At 40.7% G+C, this 24,161-nt stretch overlaps 1 protein-coding gene and 1 long non-coding RNA gene across 4 annotated transcripts in view; both read left to right on the forward strand.

Annotated features, from left to right (window-relative positions):
• The window catches only part of LOC124110691, a 317,539-nt gene extending 304,753 nt beyond the window's left edge, over positions 1–12,786 (forward strand). Inside the window, exons 4-5 of the long non-coding RNA XR_007218905.1 lie at positions 12,136–12,274; positions 12,620–12,786. This is a non-coding gene — a long non-coding RNA (uncharacterized LOC124110691). The remainder of the gene's footprint in view (positions 1–12,135; positions 12,275–12,619) is intronic.
• A 19-nt stretch (positions 12,787–12,805) lies between these two features.
• On the forward strand, positions 12,806–22,317 carry LOC124110689. 3 transcript variants are annotated; one of them, XR_007218897.1, is made up of 4 exons: positions 12,806–16,533; positions 16,755–16,940; positions 17,650–17,707; positions 21,659–22,317. XR_007218897.1 is itself a non-coding variant. In XM_048387171.1 (3 exons), exons 1-3 carry the CDS (start codon positions 16,775–16,777, stop codon positions 21,828–21,830), a joined length of 396 nt encoding a protein of 131 aa, XP_048243128.1. In that variant the 5' UTR covers positions 16,545–16,774; the 3' UTR covers positions 21,831–22,317. The 3 variants fall into 3 exon arrangements, 1 of the variants encoding a protein (XP_048243128.1); XR_007218898.1 differs by lacking the exon at positions 17,650–17,707; XM_048387171.1 differs by lacking the exon at positions 12,806–16,533 and having other exon boundaries at positions 16,545–16,940.
• The last annotated feature ends 1,844 nt before the right edge of the window (positions 22,318–24,161 follow it).

Raw genomic sequence — 24,161 nt, forward strand, 5'->3', positions numbered from 1 at the left:
TGATTACATGATCCCCCAAAATACTTTAAGCCGCTGTAAAAAACTAAGTTTCTTTTTCTGTTTAGCGTCAATAAGTTTTAGTTCACATTTTGTTGCCTGTTCAATTTCTGACCACACCCGCCATCAACTCACGAGACGTTGTCTTGAATTTATCTACATAATGCAGGGTACTTTCCCATAAAAGTTTGGGTAACACAAATCCATTCTTCCTTACAGAGGAAATTGGGGTATTAGTGCAAATCCGGCAATCCAAGTCATGAAGCACACGCCTTTTGATTGCAAATATTTCTTAAAACCTACAGGTTTTCATGCCCAGCTGGGATTTGACTTGATACTACTGATAGCTGAGTCACTGTCAAGTTTATAAGATGAAAGGACAAAGGTAATGACGTCATGTTTTTGAGCCCTGACGTCACCAGTTTCAAGCCCTCTGTGAAAGATCTATCTAAATTTACTATATGGGATATTTGAACTAGACTGGTCCTCTTCTGCGTGTGTCGTGTCGAAACTTGCATAATTACATAGAGACTGGCTCCAAATCTAATATTCTGGGTAAACCTGACAGGTACAGAAAGTAAGTAGAATAAACTCGAAATTACAGTACTTTTAATACTGTGAGTCACACATTGTTCTAATATACACACACAGCTATCTATTGACACTGTTTTAAAATAGAAATTGCAAAATGCATAGTGGTGGAATAATATTAAACTGCATCTCTACCTCGATCTATTGTATAAAACTGTAAATGAAAAAGAAGAAAATAGAGATATTGACAAAATTAACATTATTTGTATGTGTGGATAAAAGCGCGATCCTAGAATGTCTCACGTACAGTCCCTGAACCATATTCTTTCCCCTTCCGCCCAGCCCTTTCTGCCATGCAATAGCAAATCTAGATTGTGCTCAGGTTCAGGAATCTCCCATCTCACTTGGGTTCCTTTTCAATTTAAATGGAGTTGTTTCTTTCAAAATTATATATTTTCAGAGACTAAGTGTTAGTCTAGCACGATCCAACACGACCTTGAACTTTCTTGAACAAAATGGCGACCAGGAAGTGAATTGTAGAAATGATAACGACGATGTTAGCTGTTTGTAAGCAAAATGTGATATGTCATGGGATACCTCATCAGCCCGTGGATACATAAGGTCGTGTCTTCACTATTTATATTTTTAAAGGATATTTTGCATTTATAGATAAAGTTGTAGACACGGATCTAGCAATACTTGCATTCGACTGCACCAACGGGCATTGGGTGCGACCGAGGCAAGACATGCTCATTGGTGTGAATCCTCTCTCCTCTCAGGAAATAATGGAGCAATGTTCGTTAATATATTATGACCGCTAATTGTAAATGAACCGCATTCTTGTATTCGTAGATGCGCCGTAAGTGGATCCAGTGTGAATTTGGGTTGTTTTGACAATTTCTCATAAAAAAACACAACGATGTTTAAACTCGCATGATATCTCTCTAATATTGTCAGCCTAAACTCTCTTTTCCTCTTTGGTTTAAATGGCAAGCACGCAATTGTTAGCCATGACCCTGTGTTATTTGTTCAGATAATGAAATATATTTGAAGTGGCCAATAACTATGGTATGTAAATAGCATGTTTTGACCGTAACTTTGCCTTAGTAAAATTATGTGTAATCTTTAAAAACTACGACTCAATATCCACTAGGCACACAAAGCAGTAAACTTGATATGCTATATAGAAACACATTTGACTCAGAGCTGTTCCTGCATGGAGAATGAAAAAAAATTATCACTTCCAAAAGAATCTTTCAGACTTTATTTCTCACAGACCAAATTATGATGTAGAATATACAATGGGACTAATAATAGAACTTATTTTTATGAATTGATTTTTACCTAAATTAAAGTTAACTTTTTCAAACCTTCCAAGAGACAGCTGAGGAAGCTGCAGAGTTATGGGGCTGAAAGCTGTACATGCCAGTTTTGTTTGTTTGTTGTTTAACGCGTCATTCAGCAGTATTTCAGCTATATGACAGTGTCTGTAATAATAAGGTCTGGACCAGACAATCCAGTGATTGAAATCATGAACATCAATTAATCAGGATGCCAGGACATGCATAAACCGAAAAAGCGAACCTGACATCCCAATCCCAGTAGTAGTTTCTTATGACAAGATAGGGACCAGTACAGGAAGATGATACCTTAATTCATATATGTTTGTCATGCCAGTATAATATATGAATTACTTTTCTTATAAGAAAGGGCAAAAATCGTTGGCAGTGTTTGAAATTAACAGAAATCCTTAATGTTATGATTTGTTTTCTTATATGTTGGAAACAAAGGTGGTCCTGGGGTCCTCCAGGTTTGTTGCTATAGTATTTGAATTAAGGACCCCCCCTAAATTTTTAACTTTTCACATAACAAGTACGCTTTGAGTCTTATGTTTAATTTCAAACCCTGTTTTACTTCTCAGAATATGTGGTAATGCTTAACATTGGACTTTAGTCATTGTCCCATAACGTTCCTTTGAATATTACATTGTCCTCTCACTTCAAACCAACAACATTATTCAGTTTTTTGTTTGTGGTTTAACACCACTCTCAGCAATATTCCAGCTGTATGACCATGACCTGTAAATAGTCAAGTCTGGACAAGACAATCCAGTGACTGATATTTTGAGCAACAATCTACTCTGTTGACTACAATGACCTGACCACCAGATCACACTGTTACATACAGTGACCTCACCACCAGGTCAACACTGTTACATACAGTGACCTGACCACCAGTCCACACTGTTACATACAATGACCTGACCACCAGTCCACACTGTTACATACAGTACCCTGACCACCAGTCAACACTGTTACATACAATGACCTGACCACCAGATCACACTGTTACATACAGTGCCCTGACCACCAGTCCACACTGTTACATACAGTACCCTGACCACCAGATCACACTGTTACATACAGTGACCTGACCACCAGATCACACTGTTACATACAGTGACCTGACCACCAGTCCACACTGTTACATACAGTGACCTGACCACCAGATCACACTGTTACATACAGTGAGCTGACCACCAGATCACACTGTTACATACAGTGACCTGACCACCAGTCAACACTGTTACATACAGTACCCTGACCACCAGATCACACTGTTACATACAATGACCTGACCACCAGATCACACTGTTACATACAGTGACCTGACCACCAGATCACACTGTTACATACAGTACCCTGACCACCAGATCACACTGTTACATACAGTGACCTGACCACCAGATCACACTGTTACATACAGTGACCTCACCACCAGATCACACTGTTACATACAATGGCCTGGCCACCAGATCACACTGTTACATACAGTGACCTGACCACCAGATCACACTGTTACATACAGTGACCTGACCACCAGATCACACTGTTACATACAGTACCCTGACCACCAGATCACACTGTTACATACAGTACCCTGACCACCAGATCACACTGTTACATACAGTGACCTGACCACCAGATCACACTGTTACATACAGTACCCTGACCACCAGATCACACTGTTACATACAATGACCTGACCACCAGGTCAACACTGTTACATACAGTGACCTCACCACCAGATCACACTGTTACATACAGTGACCTGACCACCAGTCCACACTGTTACATACAGTGACCTCACCACCAGATCACACTGTTACATACAGTACCCTGACCACCAGATCACACTGTTACATACAGTACCCTGACCACCAGATCACACTGTTACATACAGTGACCTGACCACCAGATCACACTGTTACATACAGTACCCTGACCACCAGATCACACTGTTACATACAATGACCTGACCACCAGGTCAACACTGTTACATACAGTGACCTCACCACCAGATCACACTGTTACATACAGTACCCTGACCACCAGATCACACTGTTACATACAGTGACCTGACCACCAGATCACACTGTTACATACAGTGACCTGACCACCAGATCACACTGTTACATACAATGACCTGACCACCAGATCACACTGTTACATACAGTGACCGCACCACCAGATCACACTGTTACATACAGTACCCTGACCACCAGATCACACTGTTACATACAGTGACCTGACCACCAGATCACACTGTTACATACAGTGACCTGACCACCAGATCACACTGTTACATACAATGACCTGACCACCAGATCACACTGTTACATACAGTGACCTCACCACCAGATCACACTGTTACATACAGTGACCTCACCACCAGATCACACTGTTACATACAATGACCTCACCACCAGATCACACTGTTACATACAGTGACCTCACCACCAGATCACACTGTTACATACAATGACCTGACCACCAGATCACACTGTTACATACAGTGACCTCACCACCAGATAACACTGTTACATACAGTGACCTCACCACCAGATCACACTGTTACATACAATGACCTGACCACCAGATCACACTGTTACATACAGTGACCTGACCACCAGATCACACTGTTACATACAGTACCCTGACCACCAGATCACACTGTTACATACAATGACCTGACCACCAGTCCACACTGTTACATACAGTGACCTGACCACCAGATCACACTGTTACATACAGTGACCTCACCACCAGATCACACTGTTACATACAATGGCCTGGTCACCGGGTCAACACTGTTACATACAGTGACCTGACCACCAGATCACACTGTTACATACAGTGACCTGACCACCAGATCACACTGTTACATACAGTGACCTGACCACCAGATCACACTGTTACATACAGTACCCTGACCACCAGATCACACTGTTACATACAGTACCCTGACCACCAGATCACACTGTTACATACAGTGACCTGACCACCAGATCACACTGTTACATACAGTACCCTGACCACCAGATCACACTGTTACATACAATGACCTGACCACCAGGTCAACACTGTTACATACAGTGACCTCACCACCAGATCACACTGTTACATACAGTACCCTGACCACCAGATCACACTGTTACATACAGTGACCTGACCACCAGATCACACTGTTACATACAGTGACCTGACCACCAGTCCACACTGTTACATACAGTGACCTCACCACCAGATCACACTGTTACATACAGTACCCTGACCACCAGATCACACTGTTACATACAGTACCCTGACCACCAGATCACACTGTTACATACAGTGACCTGACCACCAGATCACACTGTTACATACAGTACCCTGACCACCAGATCACACTGTTACATACAATGACCTGACCACCAGGTCAACACTGTTACATACAGTGACCTCACCACCAGATCACACTGTTACATACAGTGACCTGACCACCAGATCACACTGTTACATACAGTGACCTGACCACCAGTCCACACTGTTACATACAGTACCCTGACCACCAGATCACACTGTTACATACAGTGACCTGACCACCAGATCACACAGTTACATACAATGACCTGACCACCAGTCCACACTGTTACATACAGTGACCTGACCACCAGTCCACACTGTTACATACAGTGACCTGACCACCAGTCCACACTGTTACATACAGTACCCTGACCACCAGATCACACTGTTACATACAGTGACCTGACCACCAGATCACACTGTTACATACAGTGACCTGACCACCAGATCACACTGTTACATACAGTGACCTGACCACCAGATCACACTGTTACATACAGTGACCTGACCACCAGATCACACTGTTACATACAGTGACCGCACCACCAGATCACACTGTTACATACAGTACCCTGACCACCAGATCACACTGTTACATACAGTACCCTGACCACCAGATCACACTGTTACATACAGTACCCTGACCACCAGATCACACTGTTACATACAGTGACCTGACCACCAGATCACACTGTTACATACAGTGACCTCACCACCAGATCACACTGTTACATACAGTGACCTGACCACCAGTCCACACTGTTACATACAGTGACCTGACCACCAGATCACACTGTTACATATAGTGACCTGACCACCAGATCACACTGTTACATACAGTGACCTGACCACCAGATCACACTGTTACATACAATGACCTGACCACCAGATCACACTGTTACATACAATGACCTGACCACCAGATCACACTGTTACATACAGTGACCTGACCACCAGGTCAACACTGTTACATACAGTGACCTGACCACCAGATCACACTGTTACATACAATGGCCTGGCCACCGGGTCAACACTGTTACATACAGTGACCTCACCACCAGATCACACTGTTACATACAGTGACCTGACCACCAGATCACACTGTTACATACAATGACCTGACCACCAGATCACACTGTTACATACAGTACCCTGACCACCAGATCACACTGTTACATACAGTGACCTGACCACCAGTCCACACTGTTACATACAGTACCCTGACCACCAGATCACACTGTTACATACAGTGACCTGACCACCAGGTCAACACTGTTACATACAGTGACCTGACCACCAGATCACACTGTTACATACAGTGACCTGACCACCAGATCACACTGTTACATACAGTGACCTGACCACCAGATCACACTGTTACATACAGTGACCTGACCACCTTATCACACTGTTACATACAGTGACCTGACCACTGGGTCAACACTGTTGGATACAATGACCTGACCACCAGTCCACACTGTTACATACAATGACCTGACCACCAGATCACACTGTTACATACAGTACCCTGACCACCAGATCACACTGTTACATACAGTGACCTGACCACCAGATCACACTGTTACATACAGTGACCTGACCACCAGTCCACACTGTTACATACAGTGACCTGACCACCAGATCACACTGTTACATACAGTGACCTGACCACCAGATCACACTGTTACATACAGTGACCTGACCACCAGATCACACTGTTACATACAGTGACCTGACCACCAGATCACACTGTTACATACAGTGACCTGACCACCTTATCACACTGTTACATACAGTGACCTGACCACTGGGTCAACACTGTTGGATACAATGACCTGACCACCAGTCCACACTGTTACATACAATGACCTGACCACAGATATTGATCATGTTTAAATCAATAGTTCGCTTTATGAATTCATTTTTATTCCATATCTTCTTTATTCACAGGTTGGCATAGACGCCTTAACTCCACGTGTGGTGAACAGGAGCTGACCCTGTACAGATTGATCTCCGCCCTTCACCGCAAAGCAAAGCTGCTACCTACCCAGGCCAGACCCGTGAAGATTCCATGGTAGAATAGGTCTACCATGCTTGCTGTAAAAGGTGACTATCTTAGGCTCGCTGACTTGGTTGATGGATGTCATCGATTCCAATGGCGTGGATTGATGCTCATGATATTAATCACTGGATTGTCTGATCCAGACTCGATTATTTACAGACCTCCGTCATATAGCGGGAAAATAACTGAGTGCGGCGTTAAACAACCAACCAACCAACCAACCAACCTTACCCTTTGGCAGGGCTGGTTGACCTCTCCGAAAGCATCCCTGACTCATCTGTCGTCGCGATGTTTCACTCACAATCTCCACATCAGGTATATTACATGTAGTTTATGTGTCTTTGAAGACTGTGCTGAACTGTATTTGCAAGCCTCGACTTCGGACAGATCGAAAGTTACGCGAATTACAGTCAACCCAACTCGCCTGTCTCCGAAACATTCAGTGATGCACCACAGTAGCCCTGATCAAAACATTGACATATCTTTGCTGTAACTTCCATACCCAACACAGTAAAAACCCCTTGTCACCAAGCTCCATACTTATACAATACATCTTTCTCTACTTGTTAAGGACTTAAGTCTACAATGATTGGGTGCCCCCTTCCTGGACATAGTGCATAGGCCCCTCCTGATCCCTTTGACCATGTACAACCCCATGTAGACGAAACGTTTCATTCACTCTCTCTCCCATTACAGCAACAGTGGGCGACTTGCTCGGCTCCTCAAGGCAGACGGTCAGTGTGCACCTCAAGAGGTTCTGCCAGCTTGCCAGGTGAGATGCAACTGTTAAAGCATATAAACGATGGTCAGTGTTTTAACAGTGTAGGCATGCATGGTGGAGACCAGTGTGTGGAGCTGCCTCTCTGTGTGCAGTCACTGCACTAAATCAATGTACTCTGTAGCTATTACTCCCTGTATTTGTCAGTGAATCTGTGTTAACAGTGTAGGCATGCATGGCTGAAGTCCAGTGTGTGGAGCTGCCTCTCTGTGTGCAGTCACTGCACTAAATCAATGTACTCTGTAGCTATTACTCCCTGTATTTGTCAGTGAATCTGTGTTAACAGTGTAGGCATGCATGGCTGAAGACCAGTGTGTGGAGCTGCCTCTCTGTGTGTGCAGTCACTGCACTAAATCAATGTACTCTGTAGCTATTACTCCCTGTATTTGTCAGTGGATCTGTGTTAACAGTGTAGGCATGCATGGTGGAGACCAGTGTGTGGAGCTGCTTCTCTGTGTGCAGCCACTGCACTAAATCAATGTACTCTGTAGCTATTACTCCCTGTATTTGTCAGTGAATCTGTGTTAACAGTGTAGGCATGCATGGCTGAAGTCCAGTGTGTGGAGCTGCCTCTCTGTGTGCAGTCACTGCACTAAATCAATGTACTCTGTAGCTATTACTCCCTGTATTTGTCAGTGGAGGTATTATTACATCTACCTTGCTGGATACCCAACCTGGAATCCCTGTTTGCTGTGCTATGATGTTCTGTCAGAATTGGGTGAAAAACATTGTGTAGTAGTATGCTAAGTTTCTGGACCAAGAATGACTTCCTAATAGAGAACTTAATTCAGAGGCAGTTAACATTAAGTAGAACATTACATGCTAACTTCTCACTCAGGACGAGGAATTAGGAAATAGTCTCATCTAAATATGGTCCTAACCTCAACCCCACACTCCCCCATAATAAATTACCCATACCTAGGGTTGCTAATGTAGGTCCTCTACCTCCCTCTCACACAGATACCTGTATATTTCCACCCCTTTATGTTTGTATGGTGCACTCACTTAGGGGCACTGTGTTCTTTCATTCAATACACAGCATGCTTTTGATCTCATTAATACAGAGAGCTGGCATGTTGGTGTGTGTAGGATGCAACATTATGCCATCCTCGGTACCAGGGTTTATGGTCACTGATCTGGTATTGCTCTTTCCTCCTTTCTGTCAGTCATGATGAATTAGCCAATGAAAACACTTGTTTCATTGAAAAGGCCAATGACCATTGCTTCCTGAAGTTAGTAGCTAAGAATATAAATTTGTTGTATGTGGTTGTTTATGGAATGTGAATGACTTTTCAACTGTTCCAGGTACTGTTCTGTATCAACAATCCATGTGTGTAACATTGAATCGTGTCTCCTTGTTATATTGCTGTTGGATTGGCGCTACAATTATCTGTCCTGATGACAGTTAAATATTGAAGGTTAGTAATATGATTGCTTTAAATTTAGGCATATACATTTCAGCATACCTTTTTAAAAATTGACATATCTCAGGTAATTAGCAGTGATAATTGCCATGTATGATACTAATTTACTCATATCAAATCTTGTTTTGGTAATAATAAATATTTTGAAAGTCTTGAAGAAAAGACCTGCAAAGTGAGTATTTGCAGCACCATGTTCATAGGATAGAAATAAAATTCTGTTTCTCAATTTAGACTTGTATACTTCATTTGTTAAAAAAATATGAAAGTATCATATTTTCCAATATTTCAAATTGTTTCTTTTTGAGGCATTAGTAGCACTACATAGTGGGTCACGTTATGTTGAGACATAATTGTCTTTTATTGTAAAAAAAATAGTAATCAAAATGAAACTGTTCAAATACTAGCCCAAGTTTCCTTAAGGTATGTCAGGTGGTCAGGCTCGCTGACTTGGTTGATGCATGTCATCGTATCCCAATTGCGTGGATCGATGCTCATGATATTAATCACTGGATTGTCTGGTCCAGACTCTATTATTTACAGACTGCCGTCATATAGCTGGAATATTGCTGAGTGCGGCGTTAAACAACAAACCCACCAACCAACCAACTTAAGGTATGATCTGTGGATGAAGGGGTTCTTTACTTCTTTTGTTGTTGGCCACATATAGAGTGTTCAACTGGACATACTTGAGATTTTCTTGACATACTTGCAAATCATGCAAGATCAGATTCCCTCTTAAGCTTAGAACTAATCGGTTTCTACACAGGTTCATAGACTTATGTGAGGAAAATCTGGTTTTGCAGCTGTAAGCTGAAAACATATCCAGCCTCCACACAAATTATTGAATTGAAATAAGTTAACTGTTGAGTAACCTTTCAATTACTTTTGTGGAAGTGTCAGTTCAACACAGTGAAAAAAGACAACCATCAAAGAAAATGAATATATGAATAGGTTATTTGTTACCTATAATTCTATTGATATATCATGAACTGCAATCCAGTCATGTACATAATTAAAATTCATTAATTATTCAAATGACAAACAACTATAATAATGAATATATATGTATATCAAGGCTCCTTCTACTTCTACAACCTATGCTAAATAACTTAGTCATTTTTATGATTGTCACATTACCGTGAGCCTATGATGCGTACTTTTTAAAGTGAGTATGACATTCCATTACAGTTCTGTATGAATACTTGACACTAAAATAGGGACCATTTCTGCAAGTAGTAAACATGGTAAAGACATTTTGAAAAGTTCTTTCCCAAGAGGTGATTGTGGGAAATGTTTCCCTTTCTCTCTTTACAATCAATATGATAACCTGGTATTCTGAAAAACTAAAATAATGCACAGATTTAAGGTTTACATGTTTACATTGCCTGACTGTTGTAGGCTTTAGTTACTATTTATACCACAATATGATCACATTTCAGTGAACCTTGTGATTTGAAAGGCTGATATGGCAGTCATTATGAAAAACAGTAACTCTATATGCAGTTTATGTTAAGACTATCACCATGTACCACCTGCTCAATCAATAAGAAAGAAATAGTTCTGAGTTTCTGTTTATTTGAATTTTCCTCGATTCATAGAAATATTTGACAGAAATTCACAACCCTGTCAAAGGAGAATACAGACAGGAGATTATTGATGGGGACAGGAAAATAGTGGTATCAAAGTCAGAACTTGTTAAGGTCATATGCAAATTTTACACTGAGTTGCGGGGTTCTGGAGCAAAATAAGAACATTGATAAACCAATATTATGCTGGCATTTCTCAGGAAGCCATACAAGAGTTTATAGACAGGCAGGATGACAGGCAACTGTTACGTCCTAAAATTGCAAATGTCGACAAACTAAAACCGGTGATCTCAACAACACCAATGGGGCAACATCAGGTTGACCTTGTGGAACTAACTGGAAAGCCTGCAGAAAATGATGGTGAAATATTAATTTACATCTTGTCAGTGATTGATGTTTTCACAAGATTCTCGTGGCTTCGGCCTCTTTCAAACAAAAGAGCCAGTTCAGTTGCTGTGGAACTCTACAAAATCTACTTTGAGTATGGATGGGGAAATCCAAGGATATTACAGTGTGATCAAGGCTCGGAGTTTAAGGGAGCAGTCAACCAACTATGCATTGAAATGGGCACAAAGATTGTCCGAAGTCGAACTCACCATCCCCAATCTCAGGGAAAGATGGGTGACAAATTTCAATTAAAACATGTGCACTATGAAGGTTACGGTAATAGATGTAGACACTGAATAGGAAGAACATTAATGTTGATGTTATTTGGAACATGTCATCTTAAGGGCAGAGCCACAAGCCAAAAAGATTGTGTATGACTTGCATGTGTGTGTGACAGATGACACCAGTGGGGCAGGATACACTAACCTTCGCAAACACCTGCTACTATCACTATTTTATATTGATTCATAACACATACTCATGATATTGTTGGAATCGTACAATGGACCCAGGTTTAGTGGAGGTTTCTTATGATTATGGAAATTGTTTTTGTTATTTATTTAATATACATGGTATAATACATGGTATAACACATGTGTGCATTTTTTACCTTTAAATTGTCTAATAAGGCATTTTATGTGACACTGCCTAATCTGTTTATTATTTAGGTGTTTATTTGTTTCAGTATGAACGATCACACTGGGATTGGAAAAGCCATCTGGAATTTGATCACAGGAAACATGGTGAAGGAGAAAGCTTTACCGTGGTGGAAATGTTGCCAGCATATGCTAGGATGCACAACGAAAGCATTCATTCTGCTCTTGGTAACGTTTAAATATATAGCTTTGATTTAATCTGGGCATATGTCACACAGTGTGAAGCACACAATGTAAGCATATACTTTTCAGACTGTTAGCATCGTAAATGTAGATGTACGACATTGAATGTTTTTTTAAGCAATGACCAACAAATAACCATCATGACACAGTGAAACGATAATGGCTCATAGTTGACCAGATATTGCCCAAAATATCGTTGCAATCAGGTTTCTGCAAATTTATAGAACTCTGGAAATATCAAGATTGCCACAGTGCAGTTGTGACATTTAATTTTGAAGGAGACATGAGAAACACATGCTTGTATTTAAAAATAAATACCCATGTTAACAGGTTGTTCACCATACAAGGCCATGCTGGGCTGCCCTCCAGTACACTTCAAGAATTTGTTGAGAGCTGGGAATACAGTTGATGCAAGCTCTTGCTCTGAAGAAGATGAGCAGTGCGAACTATCTGCAGGGAGTGATGAGGTATGGAGGATTTATGTCATTACGCATAACAAGAGGGTGAACTCATCTATATCCCCTGCCCATTGTCTAGTCTTTAATACAATGATATGTGCAATCAAATGTGACGTAAATTATCAGTTAGTCTCACCTCTTGTGGAAGAGGTTGAATACAAGGGCTAATATAACATCTCTATATCCCCGCCCATTGTCTAGTCTTAAATACAATATGTGCAATCAAATGTGATGAAAATTATCGGTTAGTCTCACCTCCTTGTGGAAGAGGTTGAATACAAGGGATAATATAACATCTCTATATCCCCCGCCCATTGTCTAGTCTTAAATACAATATGTGCAATCAAATGTGATGAAAATTATCGGTTAGTCTCACCTCCTTGTGGAAGAGGTTGAATACAAGGGATAATATAACATCTCTATATCCCCCGCCCATTGTCTAGTCTTAAATACAATATGTGCAATCAAATGTGATGAAACTTATCGGTTAGTCTCACCTCCTTGTGGAAGAGGTTGAATACAAGGGCTAATATAACATCTCTATATCCCCGCCCATTGTCTAGTCTTAAATACAATATGTGCAATCAAATGTGATGAAAATTATCGGTTAGTCTCACCTCTTGTGGAAGAGGTTGAATACAAGGGCTAATATAACATCTCTATATCCCCGCCCATTGTCTAGTCTTAAATACAATATGTGCAATCAAATGTGATGAAAATTATCGGTTAGTCTCACCTCCTTGTGGAAGAGGTTGAATACAAGGGATAATATAACATCTCTATATCCCCCGCCCATTGTCTAGTCTTAAATACAATATGTGCAATCAAATGTGATGAAAATTATCGGTTAGTCTCACCTCCTTGTGGAAGAGGTTGAATACAAGGGATAATATAACATCTCTATATCCCCCGCCCATTGTCTAGTCTTAAATACAATATGTGCAATCAAATGTGATGAAAATTATCAGTTTGTCTCACCTCCTTGTGGAAGAGGTTGAATACAAGGGCTAATATAACATCTCTATATCCCCCGCCCATTGTCTAGTCTTAAATACAATATGTGCAATCAAATGTGATGAAAATTATCAGTTTGTCTCACCTCCTTGTGGAAGAGGTTGAATACAAGGGCTAATATAACATCTCTATATCCCCGCCCATTGTCTAGTCTTAAATACAATATGTGCAATCAAATGTGACGTAAATTGTCAGTTTGTCTCACCTCCTTGTGGAAGAGGTTGAATACAAGGGCTAATATAACATCTCTATATCCCCCGCCCATTGTCTAGTCTTAAATACAATGATATGTGCAATCAAATGTGATGAAAATTATCGGTTAGTCTCACCTCCTTGTGGAAGAGGTTGAATACAAGGGATAATATAACATCTCCATAAACTTTGTACAAATATCTGCTTTAGTAAGACTGTAATGATAAACACACAGGTTATAATCATCTTCCAGTATGTGAAGGCAAGGAATATTTGTATACTTGAGCACTGCACAATTAACTCATTTAAACATCATGAATTGTATTGTAGGGCATTGTTTTCATGCAGGTATTGTTGCAGCCCTTTACAGGTACATGTAGTTACCAGAGTAAGGTGCACGGTACAGATAAGGTACAAAAGTTGTAAGCATGCTGACCACTCAGAACCTGGTGAACCTGGTGAATTTCTGATACATATTCTATCAATCCTTTTATGGATTTGTTGCAGTGTCAACTGGGGTGTCATTTAATTAGAATAAGAAATAAATCATATTTTGAAGTTTTTAAAGAACAAAGACTCTATAACACCCATAGACTGATATTGTACAAAGTTTCATGGAGAAGTACATAGCAGTACTGAGGTAAGTGTTAAAATTGCTTCCATTCAATTCAAGTCTAAATTTATTAAATTTATATACAACCAAATTTTCGGGGGAATGAATAGCAAAAGGTCTATCTGCACTATAGGGTGAATGTGCTTACCAAGTTTCTGAAAGATATCTCTGAAGTAATTTTCCAGTTCTTTCCAGAAATGAAACCCACTGCTTTCACTCAGCTCGGGGACTATGTCAAAATTTATAAAAAAAAAAATATTTTATTTAGAGATAATCAGAATCATCATAAAGAGCAAAAGGCACATCTACACGATATGGTGAATGTGTGTACCAAGATTCATGAAGATGTCTTGAGTAGTTTTCGAGTTCTGGTCTGGTAAACCCCACTGCTTCCATTCAGTTCGGGTACTATGTCAAAATGTATAAGATATATATATATATATATTTGTTTATAGATAATCAGAATCATCATAAATAGCAAAAGACACACCTACACGATATGGTGAATGTGTGTACCAAGATTCATGAAGATATCTTGAGTAGTTTTTGAGTTCTGCTCTGGTAAACCCCACTGCTTCCATTCAGTTCAGGGACTAAGTCCAAATTTCAACACTTTATACAAAATATAATTTTATTTTTGTAGGGGCGGGGGATAATAACTGTCATCGGGTCCTGTAAACCTGTGCAATAATGACAGAAGATGTGAAAGATATTAGAAGTAATGATATGTTTAGAATATGAGGTAAAACTACATGTGAAGTGGAAGTGATCAGATGATAGAATCATCCCTCTTGACGGACTGCAAAGACATGGTATTTGTAATGTATTTGGTGTGTTGATAATTTCCCCTCAACCAAACTAAGTGCAGATGTCGATATAGAAACAACATCAGTGTGTCCATCTGTCACATTTTGTATCCAGAGCATAACTTATCAGTGTTCAATATTTCCTCATGAAAATTTGTATGAGCACTAGGCACCCTCACAATTTGTGCCTTTTCCCATGCTGGAATGTTTATAATATTTCTTTTGCATTTTCGTGGCAACAAGTTGGTTCACATGAGGGTGGGGTTCGTTTCCAGACCACAATTCATAAACCATTGCAACTTTCTTATGAAACTTTGTATACACATCAGGCAGGCTCTGAACTGGTCCCTGTGGCTATTCAGTTTTTGGGTAGACTTTTTATATTTTGCATTTCTTAGAAAATACCAATTTGGACAAGTAAGCAAACCAGTTATCAAAGATGATACAACTCATGCTGCTACTGCAGGTTGAAATAGGTCTCCAGCAATACATGCTTGAGGTGACTAAATTGATCAGGTGGTCGGGTAACTTGGTTTTTTGTATGACATGGTACCCAGACAGTGTGGATGCTGCTTACACTGCAGTGTCAACTAAAAGAAAAGGCATCATACTTAAAATCGGGAACATACATTAGTTTATGTGTTTGCTGTTGTGGAATTTTGAAAGTATTATCTAGATCACAGCAAATGTAATTACATGCCATTACTAATTCACCACTTTGCAAGGTATTGAAATAATTTGGTGTAGTCATTAATTGTTATGTCAGTTGTACTCAAATCGTTAGCATTAATGAGGTATATGATACTTCCTGTGATGTTATACATTACTTACAAGGGACATTCATTAGTTTGTCTTCTTGGAACAAAAGTTAACATTGACACAGGAGGTTCAGTGGTATACAATACACAACTAATCAAGGGTCTGGAATCAAACTGCAGACTATGGTTTATGAAACATTTGTTTATTTTCAGTTCAGTTCCTTTACCAGTTGAATTGGTCGCTCTATTACATACCCTGAACATTGGTGATATGTTCGTATTTTTTTCATATATTTTTCTAACATATGCAAGAGAAGAGGGTAGAAAATCCACCCAGAAGGGGAAAACACAGGATGAAAAGTGTATTACAATTTGAGACACCTCAAAGGAATTTTCTGGAATGGTAAGTCTCCAAAACATTAGGCATATGCATTAATACACTCACTCATGCATGCATGCATGCACAATAAGAAGGGTAATCTATACTTGTACGAATTGTCCACCTTTCAGAGTACATTTACACTCATTGAACACTTCAACGGAATAAATGTTTCCAAAATAAAATGATACTGAGAGATATATTACAGATCAGTTTGTGTTACCTATTATAATGTGTCTATGCAGGACACAAGAAGACTCCAACTATGAAAGAACTGGAGATGGAGGCCTCATTCTATGACCTTGACATTGTGGACAATGAAGGGGCGGGTAACTGCATGTTTATTGCATTGGCTCAACAGCTTCAACAACATGACATTGACATAACCAGCCATAAACATCTGCCAGAAAACGGTTGTGCAATATGTGCAGGTAAGGAAACAATAATGCATACTTTCAATTTTCTTAGGGTAGGAATTTGATATAGTGAATAAAATGTGAAAGCCTAATTGGGCTGAAGTAATGTCCTATTTGTTTGGAATCATGTTATTCTTAGAAATCAGTGGACCAGCTGAAATTTGGCATGCATGATTGTTCAGATTATTACACCTCAATGGATTGAACATGTTTAAATTTGAAATCATTATGAACATTGATATGGAGTAAGAATGTTTTTTCAATAACAGCAGTACATTTGATTTGGTGAATTTCAATTTTGATTCAGTAATGAATTACACATACCCCACTTTTTCTGGTGTTACTGAATTTTTGGCTTATGGGATAAAGCTTCAAGGCTTATGAAGCAAAGGTTTGCCTGAATGGTACAAGTTATTATTGTCTCTGAAAAGTACACACATATTTTGCATCCGATGTTAAATATGTCAACGACAGTTTGCTCTCAACCTCTTTTCCCTAGAATTTATTGTCATTCATTCTTCTTACGTTAAGTGAGCTAGAGAGTCGCGGGGTTCTATTGGTGGTGCCCTTGACATTGATTAAACTTCTTTATTTAAAACAAGATAAACAAATGGTTGTCATAATGAAGGAAACATCCCTCAGGCCAGCCTAGTAAGGGTATATAGTAAGCCCAGTATTCGAGGTCAGAGAGGTTGGGTTTAATTCTTTTTTCGATTTCTTTCAGTGATGTTGATGACGTCCAGAAGGAAATGTTGTCGTCGAATTTGGCTGTTGTTATGTTTGTAGGTAATCTGGGAAAAATGTCATCAATCATAAGATTAAATAGTGTTAGGGATAGGATGCTTTACTGTGGGTTACCATGTTCAAGAGGGTACAGGTCTGATAGTGTGTGGTTTGACTTTACTGTTATGTTTCTGTCTGATAGGAAAGAGTGAAAGAAATTTAATATTCTACCATCTATTGGCTTTGTCTAACAGTTTTTCGGATAAGGCCGTTATGCAAAACCATGTCCAAAGCTATAGAAAAATATATGTAAATTGCCACTGTGTATTGTTTTTGTGCTAGTGAGTGAGTGAGTGAGTTGGGTTTAACGCCGCTTTTAACATTATTCCAGTTATATCACGGCGTGTCAGCTTAATGTGGGAGGAAAGCCCGAAGTGATGCAGGTCTCAGACGTTTACCACTTCGGTGAAACCCACGAGCACGGGTATGGTGCTGACAAACCTAGAAACATAATTGGGGCGAACCGGGATTCGAACCCACAATCATAGGTCTCTGGCGTGCCCAAGGGACGCAACTCTGCACAGCGAATCGCGGCGCCTTAGACGACTGGGCCACCCGTGCCCCCGTTTTTGTGCTAGTGTTTGGGCATATGAATTTGGATAGTGTTTCGAGATCTTCTCGTGTAAATGGATTAGTTTTAGTATGGTAGCTGTTAATAATGGTTATTTTTGTTATATTTGTTGTTGTTTTTATTGCCAGGACGTGTAAGTTAGGCATAGGTAAGGTAATTTCTTCACTATTTAATTCTGATTTATAGAATAGTCCCAGGCCTCCATGTGGTGGTCCTGGAATATTTCATGGTCGGGGTCTATCTTGATGAAGGAAATGGTAACCTGGCAATTTGAAGGCTTTTTTGGTGAAATTTTGGTTTCTTATACTGCTATTATAAGTGGGTTAATTTTGTTATGGGCAATGAGGGCCTTAAGTTCATGCCCCTTTGAGGTGAGTCCATTGCCGTTCCACTGTAAGAACACCATGATCAGAAGCGATAAAGAAGTGGGAATTTTAGTGAAGGTAGCATGGCGTTTGGGGCTTAATTTGGAAGAGGTATCGGCAGTGGGTGAGATTTATCTTAGTGCTTTTAGGCCTGTCTGAAAGTTTGGAAAAGATTTGTGGTATAGAGTGGACACCAGGGCAAGGGTGTGGATTTTCCTGGGTATGTTTTTTTTTAATAAGTCGTGCAGCTGACAGAAATTCGGTGAGCTTGTTTGTGTAATAATGCAATTTTTTGGAAGTGACTGATTGTGAAGGGGCTGTTCGGAGTGATTGGATTTTGTGTGTGATGAGTTGTTTCCTGCTAGAGTTTGTTTTAAATGTAGGGTGTCGCGTTTTTCTGTGTGTTTGGGTAGATTGGATGGGGTTAGCTGATTTGAACTGTACAGGTTGTGTGGTATGAGAGGGTGGGGGGAACTGCTGTGGTAGGGAGATGGCGGCTGGGGTGGTGGTTGGATGGGGGATGGGGGAATTGCTGTGGTAGGGAGATGGCGGCTGGTTGTGTGGTATGAGAGGGTAGGGGGAACTGCTGTGGTAGGGAGATGGGGGGGTGGGGGGGTGGGGTGGTTGGACCGGGGGGGGGAGGAGGGCAAGTGAGGGGTGGTGGTAACAGGGGCCTTTCTGGTTTGTACGTTGGGCCGGCTGGGTGTGGGTACGGCGGGCATGGAGGGGGCAGGGTCTGGCGAGGTCTGGTAGGGGGGGGGTATGTACCTGGTAGGTTGGGCTGTGTGTGTTGCAGGAGAAGGGAAGTTGTTTGCATTTTGTTGGGGGGAAGGGGGGAACGGGTCAGGTAGTAGGCAGGATGATGCATCTGAGGTGTCCTCATATTCTGGGAGGCTATTGTATGTTGTGATGATTCTGGCCGGTTTGGGCAGATGCTCTTGTTTAACGTGCTTATTAAGGCAAAGAATGTGTTTCTGTTTGAGAGCCAAGATGTTTTGTGTTGCAGTGTGTCCTTCAGTGTTGCAGTGGATTCAGTAGGGGGGGGGGGGGGGGGGGGGGGGGGGCGCCTTGTACACTCAATGGCCCCGTGGCGATATAAGCCGCATTTGTGACACATGGGCGGTTGTGTGCATGTGGCAGTGTTGTTGTATGAGTGGCAGATGTTGCATTGTTGTGGGTTTTTTCTGATAGGGTTTACTTTGTAAGCGAGGACACCATAAACTATGTGTGTGGGTAATGTGATGGACTTGAAAGTTAAAAATACTGTCTGTGTTGTTGTCCTGCCAGGTGTTGAGGTTCTGGTATTTATGTTTTTGTAGTCTGTTATTTGGGGTTGTGTTGAGAGTCTGTTTGCTGTGTGGATGTATTCGGTTATATCGTCCCGTGTGCCTATGTAGTCAATGTAAACGACCCCTTGAATTTGAGTTAACCATTTGGATGTTTGCCATGTGATGTTGAAACCGTCGATGATTGGATGTCTGTGTGCTTGGTTGAGTGTGTCTTGTGTTGGGAATGTAACTTTAAACCCTCTGCCGCATCTATTGATGAATTTGTGTGTTATTTCATTTTGTTGCAGACAGAGGGCGAACTTGTTGTTTGAAAAGCTGTCATTGAGTGGGGTGGATGAATGCAAGGAGGATGTGTTTTTGTTTGGTGGGTGGGGTTTGTTGAGAGCATGATTTTTTGTTTGATGTGTGTAGGGCAGTAGTTTGGGCGTTTTGTAGGTTTGGAGTACGAGGGGTGTTTTGGGCTGTTTTGGGTCGTTTGGTAGGGGGAGGCTGTATGGTTACTGGGGGAGGGGGGGGGGGGGGGGGGGGGTGATGTTGCTGTGGGATGGGTGGAAGATTGATTCATCTAGGTCTCGCCCAGAGTCTAAAGGGATGGGGTTAGTGTTGTATGTGGGCGTGAGACCTGGGAAATGTGTATTACTTGAGTGGATGGGTGTAGTGAATTATGAGTCTGATTGAGGTGAGGTGTGTGTGTGAGTTGATGTCATAGTTTGTTTGAGGGTAATGAAATAGTACAAGGCAATACAAAATAAGAACAATCAAAGTTAAGCTTGAAACAAGGGGGACAAAAGATAATATAAATAAAGTTACATTATAGTTAAGAGGGGAGAGGGAGATAAGTGATGAGACTTAGCTAGTTAGCCGTGTGCCTTGCCACTGAAAATGTCCGTGCGGGAGGCGCTATGAATGTGAGAGACAGATTGTAGTGATTTTACGACTGCTTCAGCTGTTGGCTATTTCGCAGTCGATGAATGCTACGAGGCAGAGAACATATATATGTACCTGTGAGAACAATGAAAGTAATAAGATAACAAAGGTGGGGACTTAACAAGGGAAGCCAACAGTTAATTAGCGCTGATAGGTGATTACCAAAGAACAAATGGAAGCCAAAACTTAACCGTACATTAGCACTGACAGGTAAAAGAATGGAATGGTGCTCATGGGGTACACAGTTCCAGTGACTGTCATGCTCAAGTCAGTATGAGGTGGTCAAATATGTTTGCCTGGCAGACTGTATGTCATTGTACCCAGTTAATGTCATGGACTGGTTTTCTGTCATGTGAGTAAACATCATATCCTTCGGGGTGGTAGGGCAGTCTAGTGGTTAAGCATTCGCTCATCAAGCCAAAGACCCGGTACAATGTGTGGAGCCCCTTTCTGATGTCCCCCACCGTGATATTGCTAGAATATTGTTAAAACCATACTCACTCACGCTCTCTTCTCCTTAGAAACCACATAAACAATGACACTGAAACATCACATACTTGTTCCAATGATGTCAGATGTGTTAACCAAATATTTCAGTAATGCTGTAATTTCTTGTAATATTCATTGCATTTTCTTTAAATAGTTCTATTTAGCAGAATGACAATGCTTTCAGCAAATACTGTTAGATGACTGGCTTTGTTGATTTTTCAAACTGTTGACTACATGTGTTGATTTGTTTGTGAGCTACGGTGTTTAGTCAATTGTTTTTACATAAACATATGTTTTTTCACACTTCAGAGCTGCCACAGATTACCTGATGTATATTGGGGTTAAGGAAGCAATCATTCTCATTCTGATGGATGTGCTGAATAAAACCTATGAAGAAGTCAATCGCGGGTGTAAATCAACAGAAGTTGATGTCAGTCAAGTTCCAGGGAGGGGTGTCCACATCACTGTGGATGACGAATAATGACGGTTTGGTTCACACAGGGAGGATTAAAATGCCTCTGTTATACAGGATGACTGACTTGCTGGATGTGTTGTGATGATTGTGCTTGCACACTGATGTCAACAACCACCTCTTTACAAGAAGTAAAAAGATTAAAGTAATTTGCTGTATATGAACCATAGTTATATGTCTTTTTGTGGAATTAGTATTTCTTTGTGTGACAATGTGTGAATTTATTAAGTCTGGGACGGGTGATTCGGGTACCCAGGTCGGGTGGGTACTGAGTAGGACCCGGGTACCCACAGGACTACCCGGATGCGTGGTTAGTCACGTGATATATTGTTTAATGACAAACATTATCTAGAACTCTATGCTTACACAACAAGTCACAAATGTTCGCATTTCTCTGACTATGCACCCTTTCCTTCTGACTTAAGTTTTTCTTTTGGCTGTTGATAGTGAATCCAATTTCTAACTTGTGATCAGAATATGAATGCTATGGATCAGTATTTCGAACTTTAAGAGATTTTTGACTATATTATTACTCATCTCCCCTGGACCAGAAATGGGATAACGCCTATAAACTCGACAAATAATGGAATCCGAAGTTCACTCGTTCCCGACGGGTACATTTAGCGATACGGCTAATTGTGTGAACGGGGACTACTAGATTGGAAGGATATTGTGACTTGATGTAAAGCTATGTATTTAAAAACAAACAACACTGTACCAGAGAACTAGTGATTGTTGTGGGATCAATGACCTGGCCATCGAATTACAGTGGCATTCAGCAAGGCGGATATAGATCACTTGTAGTGAATACGTTATTCAGCATTTGTGATAGCGCCTTTGGTAATTATCGTTCTATATCAAAGTGGGGTTTTAGCTCTTCAGTTTAACTGTGTCATATATCACACATATCATGAACATGTGTGATGATGACGTGTGTGGTTAACAATAAAATGATTGATTTGGGCTGGATGTCGTTTTGAACGTCGGGTTGGACCCTATGAGAGTCTATAGATGCTACCTCAAACCGTTTGAGTGAGTGAGTGAGTGAGTGATTGATTGAGTGAGTTGGGCTTAACACCGCATTGACTAGTATTTCAGCCTTGTCACCGTGGGGAGAGGTGAGGTGAGGTGAAATGGGGTTTAACGTCGCGTCCAAGATTATTGCACTTATATAGCGACGTGCATGTACGTGTGTGTGTTTGTGTGGCTGCTTGTACTAGTCCGGACTGATGCCGATTTATAGTGCTAGCTCACTGAGATACCATGCCGCAGTTTAACATGAATACCCCACTCAGACACAGTATACTGACTCCGAGCCGACCAGTCCTTGTTTTAGCCCCTTAATGCCGAGCGCCAGACAGGGTAACAACAAGTACCATCTTTTAACGTCTTTTGGTATGACGCGGTCGGGGATCGAACCCCGGACCTTCCGCTCTCCGGGCGGACGCTCTACCACTAGACCACGGAGGCGGTCTCCTGAGGAGAGCTTGTCTTAGCCATTTACACTATGGTGTGAATCAACGGCATCGGATATGTTCCAATCTGAATCATAAGGATAAAGATAATAATAATAAAAACACAGCAACTTCTGAAAATATGCTTACATTATATATTCGGCAATAAGTTTATTAACAAATTTAGTTAACTATATCATAAGATGACAATGCATTTAAAGTCACGAATGAGTTACGAATTATACCGACACCTCCCGAATAAACCTGGGTCCTGGACGTCAGTTTGATACAATAGTTATTTCAATTGTATTAGACACTTGAAATTACTTTAGCGGTAACAGATGATTGCTTAATTATTTGGTATTGATTATGCATAGACATATGTGCTATTTTATGGGAATTCATTTGATTTTATACAAAATGCAACATAACACCCTGTGCACAAACTAGACAATTGTCGTTGGAATTTATACTCTTTATTCCCAGTTGGGATTGCACATCACAACAATACATTCCCAATAACAATGAACTGACTGTACAACGCGAGTAACTCAAAAATGGTTAAAGCAAGCATTGAAGCTGAGCAAGAGAGTCGGTCGCAGTTATAATCCTCGTCAACAAAACGTGTGCCATAATGATAGGTCGCATTGGAGACTTAATTATGTGTTTCTACAATCAGATGAAATACTACAATACTGAATTAACAAAGTCTGACTTTTGTATTATGGGAGAATGTAGATATGGTCCTGTGTTTCTACAATCAGATGAAATACTACAATACTAACATAACAAAGTATGACTTTTGTATCATAGTGGAATGTAGATATGGTCCGTCATTCACCAAACGAAGATAATCACCAGAATGATTGAGACGCTTTCAAGAGTA

This window comes from Haliotis rufescens, unplaced genomic scaffold (assembly GCF_023055435.1).
Source record: "Haliotis rufescens isolate VD_foot unplaced genomic scaffold, xgHalRufe1.0.p SCAF_67, whole genome shotgun sequence".
Lineage (NCBI taxonomy): Eukaryota > Metazoa > Mollusca > Gastropoda > Lepetellida > Haliotidae > Haliotis > Haliotis rufescens.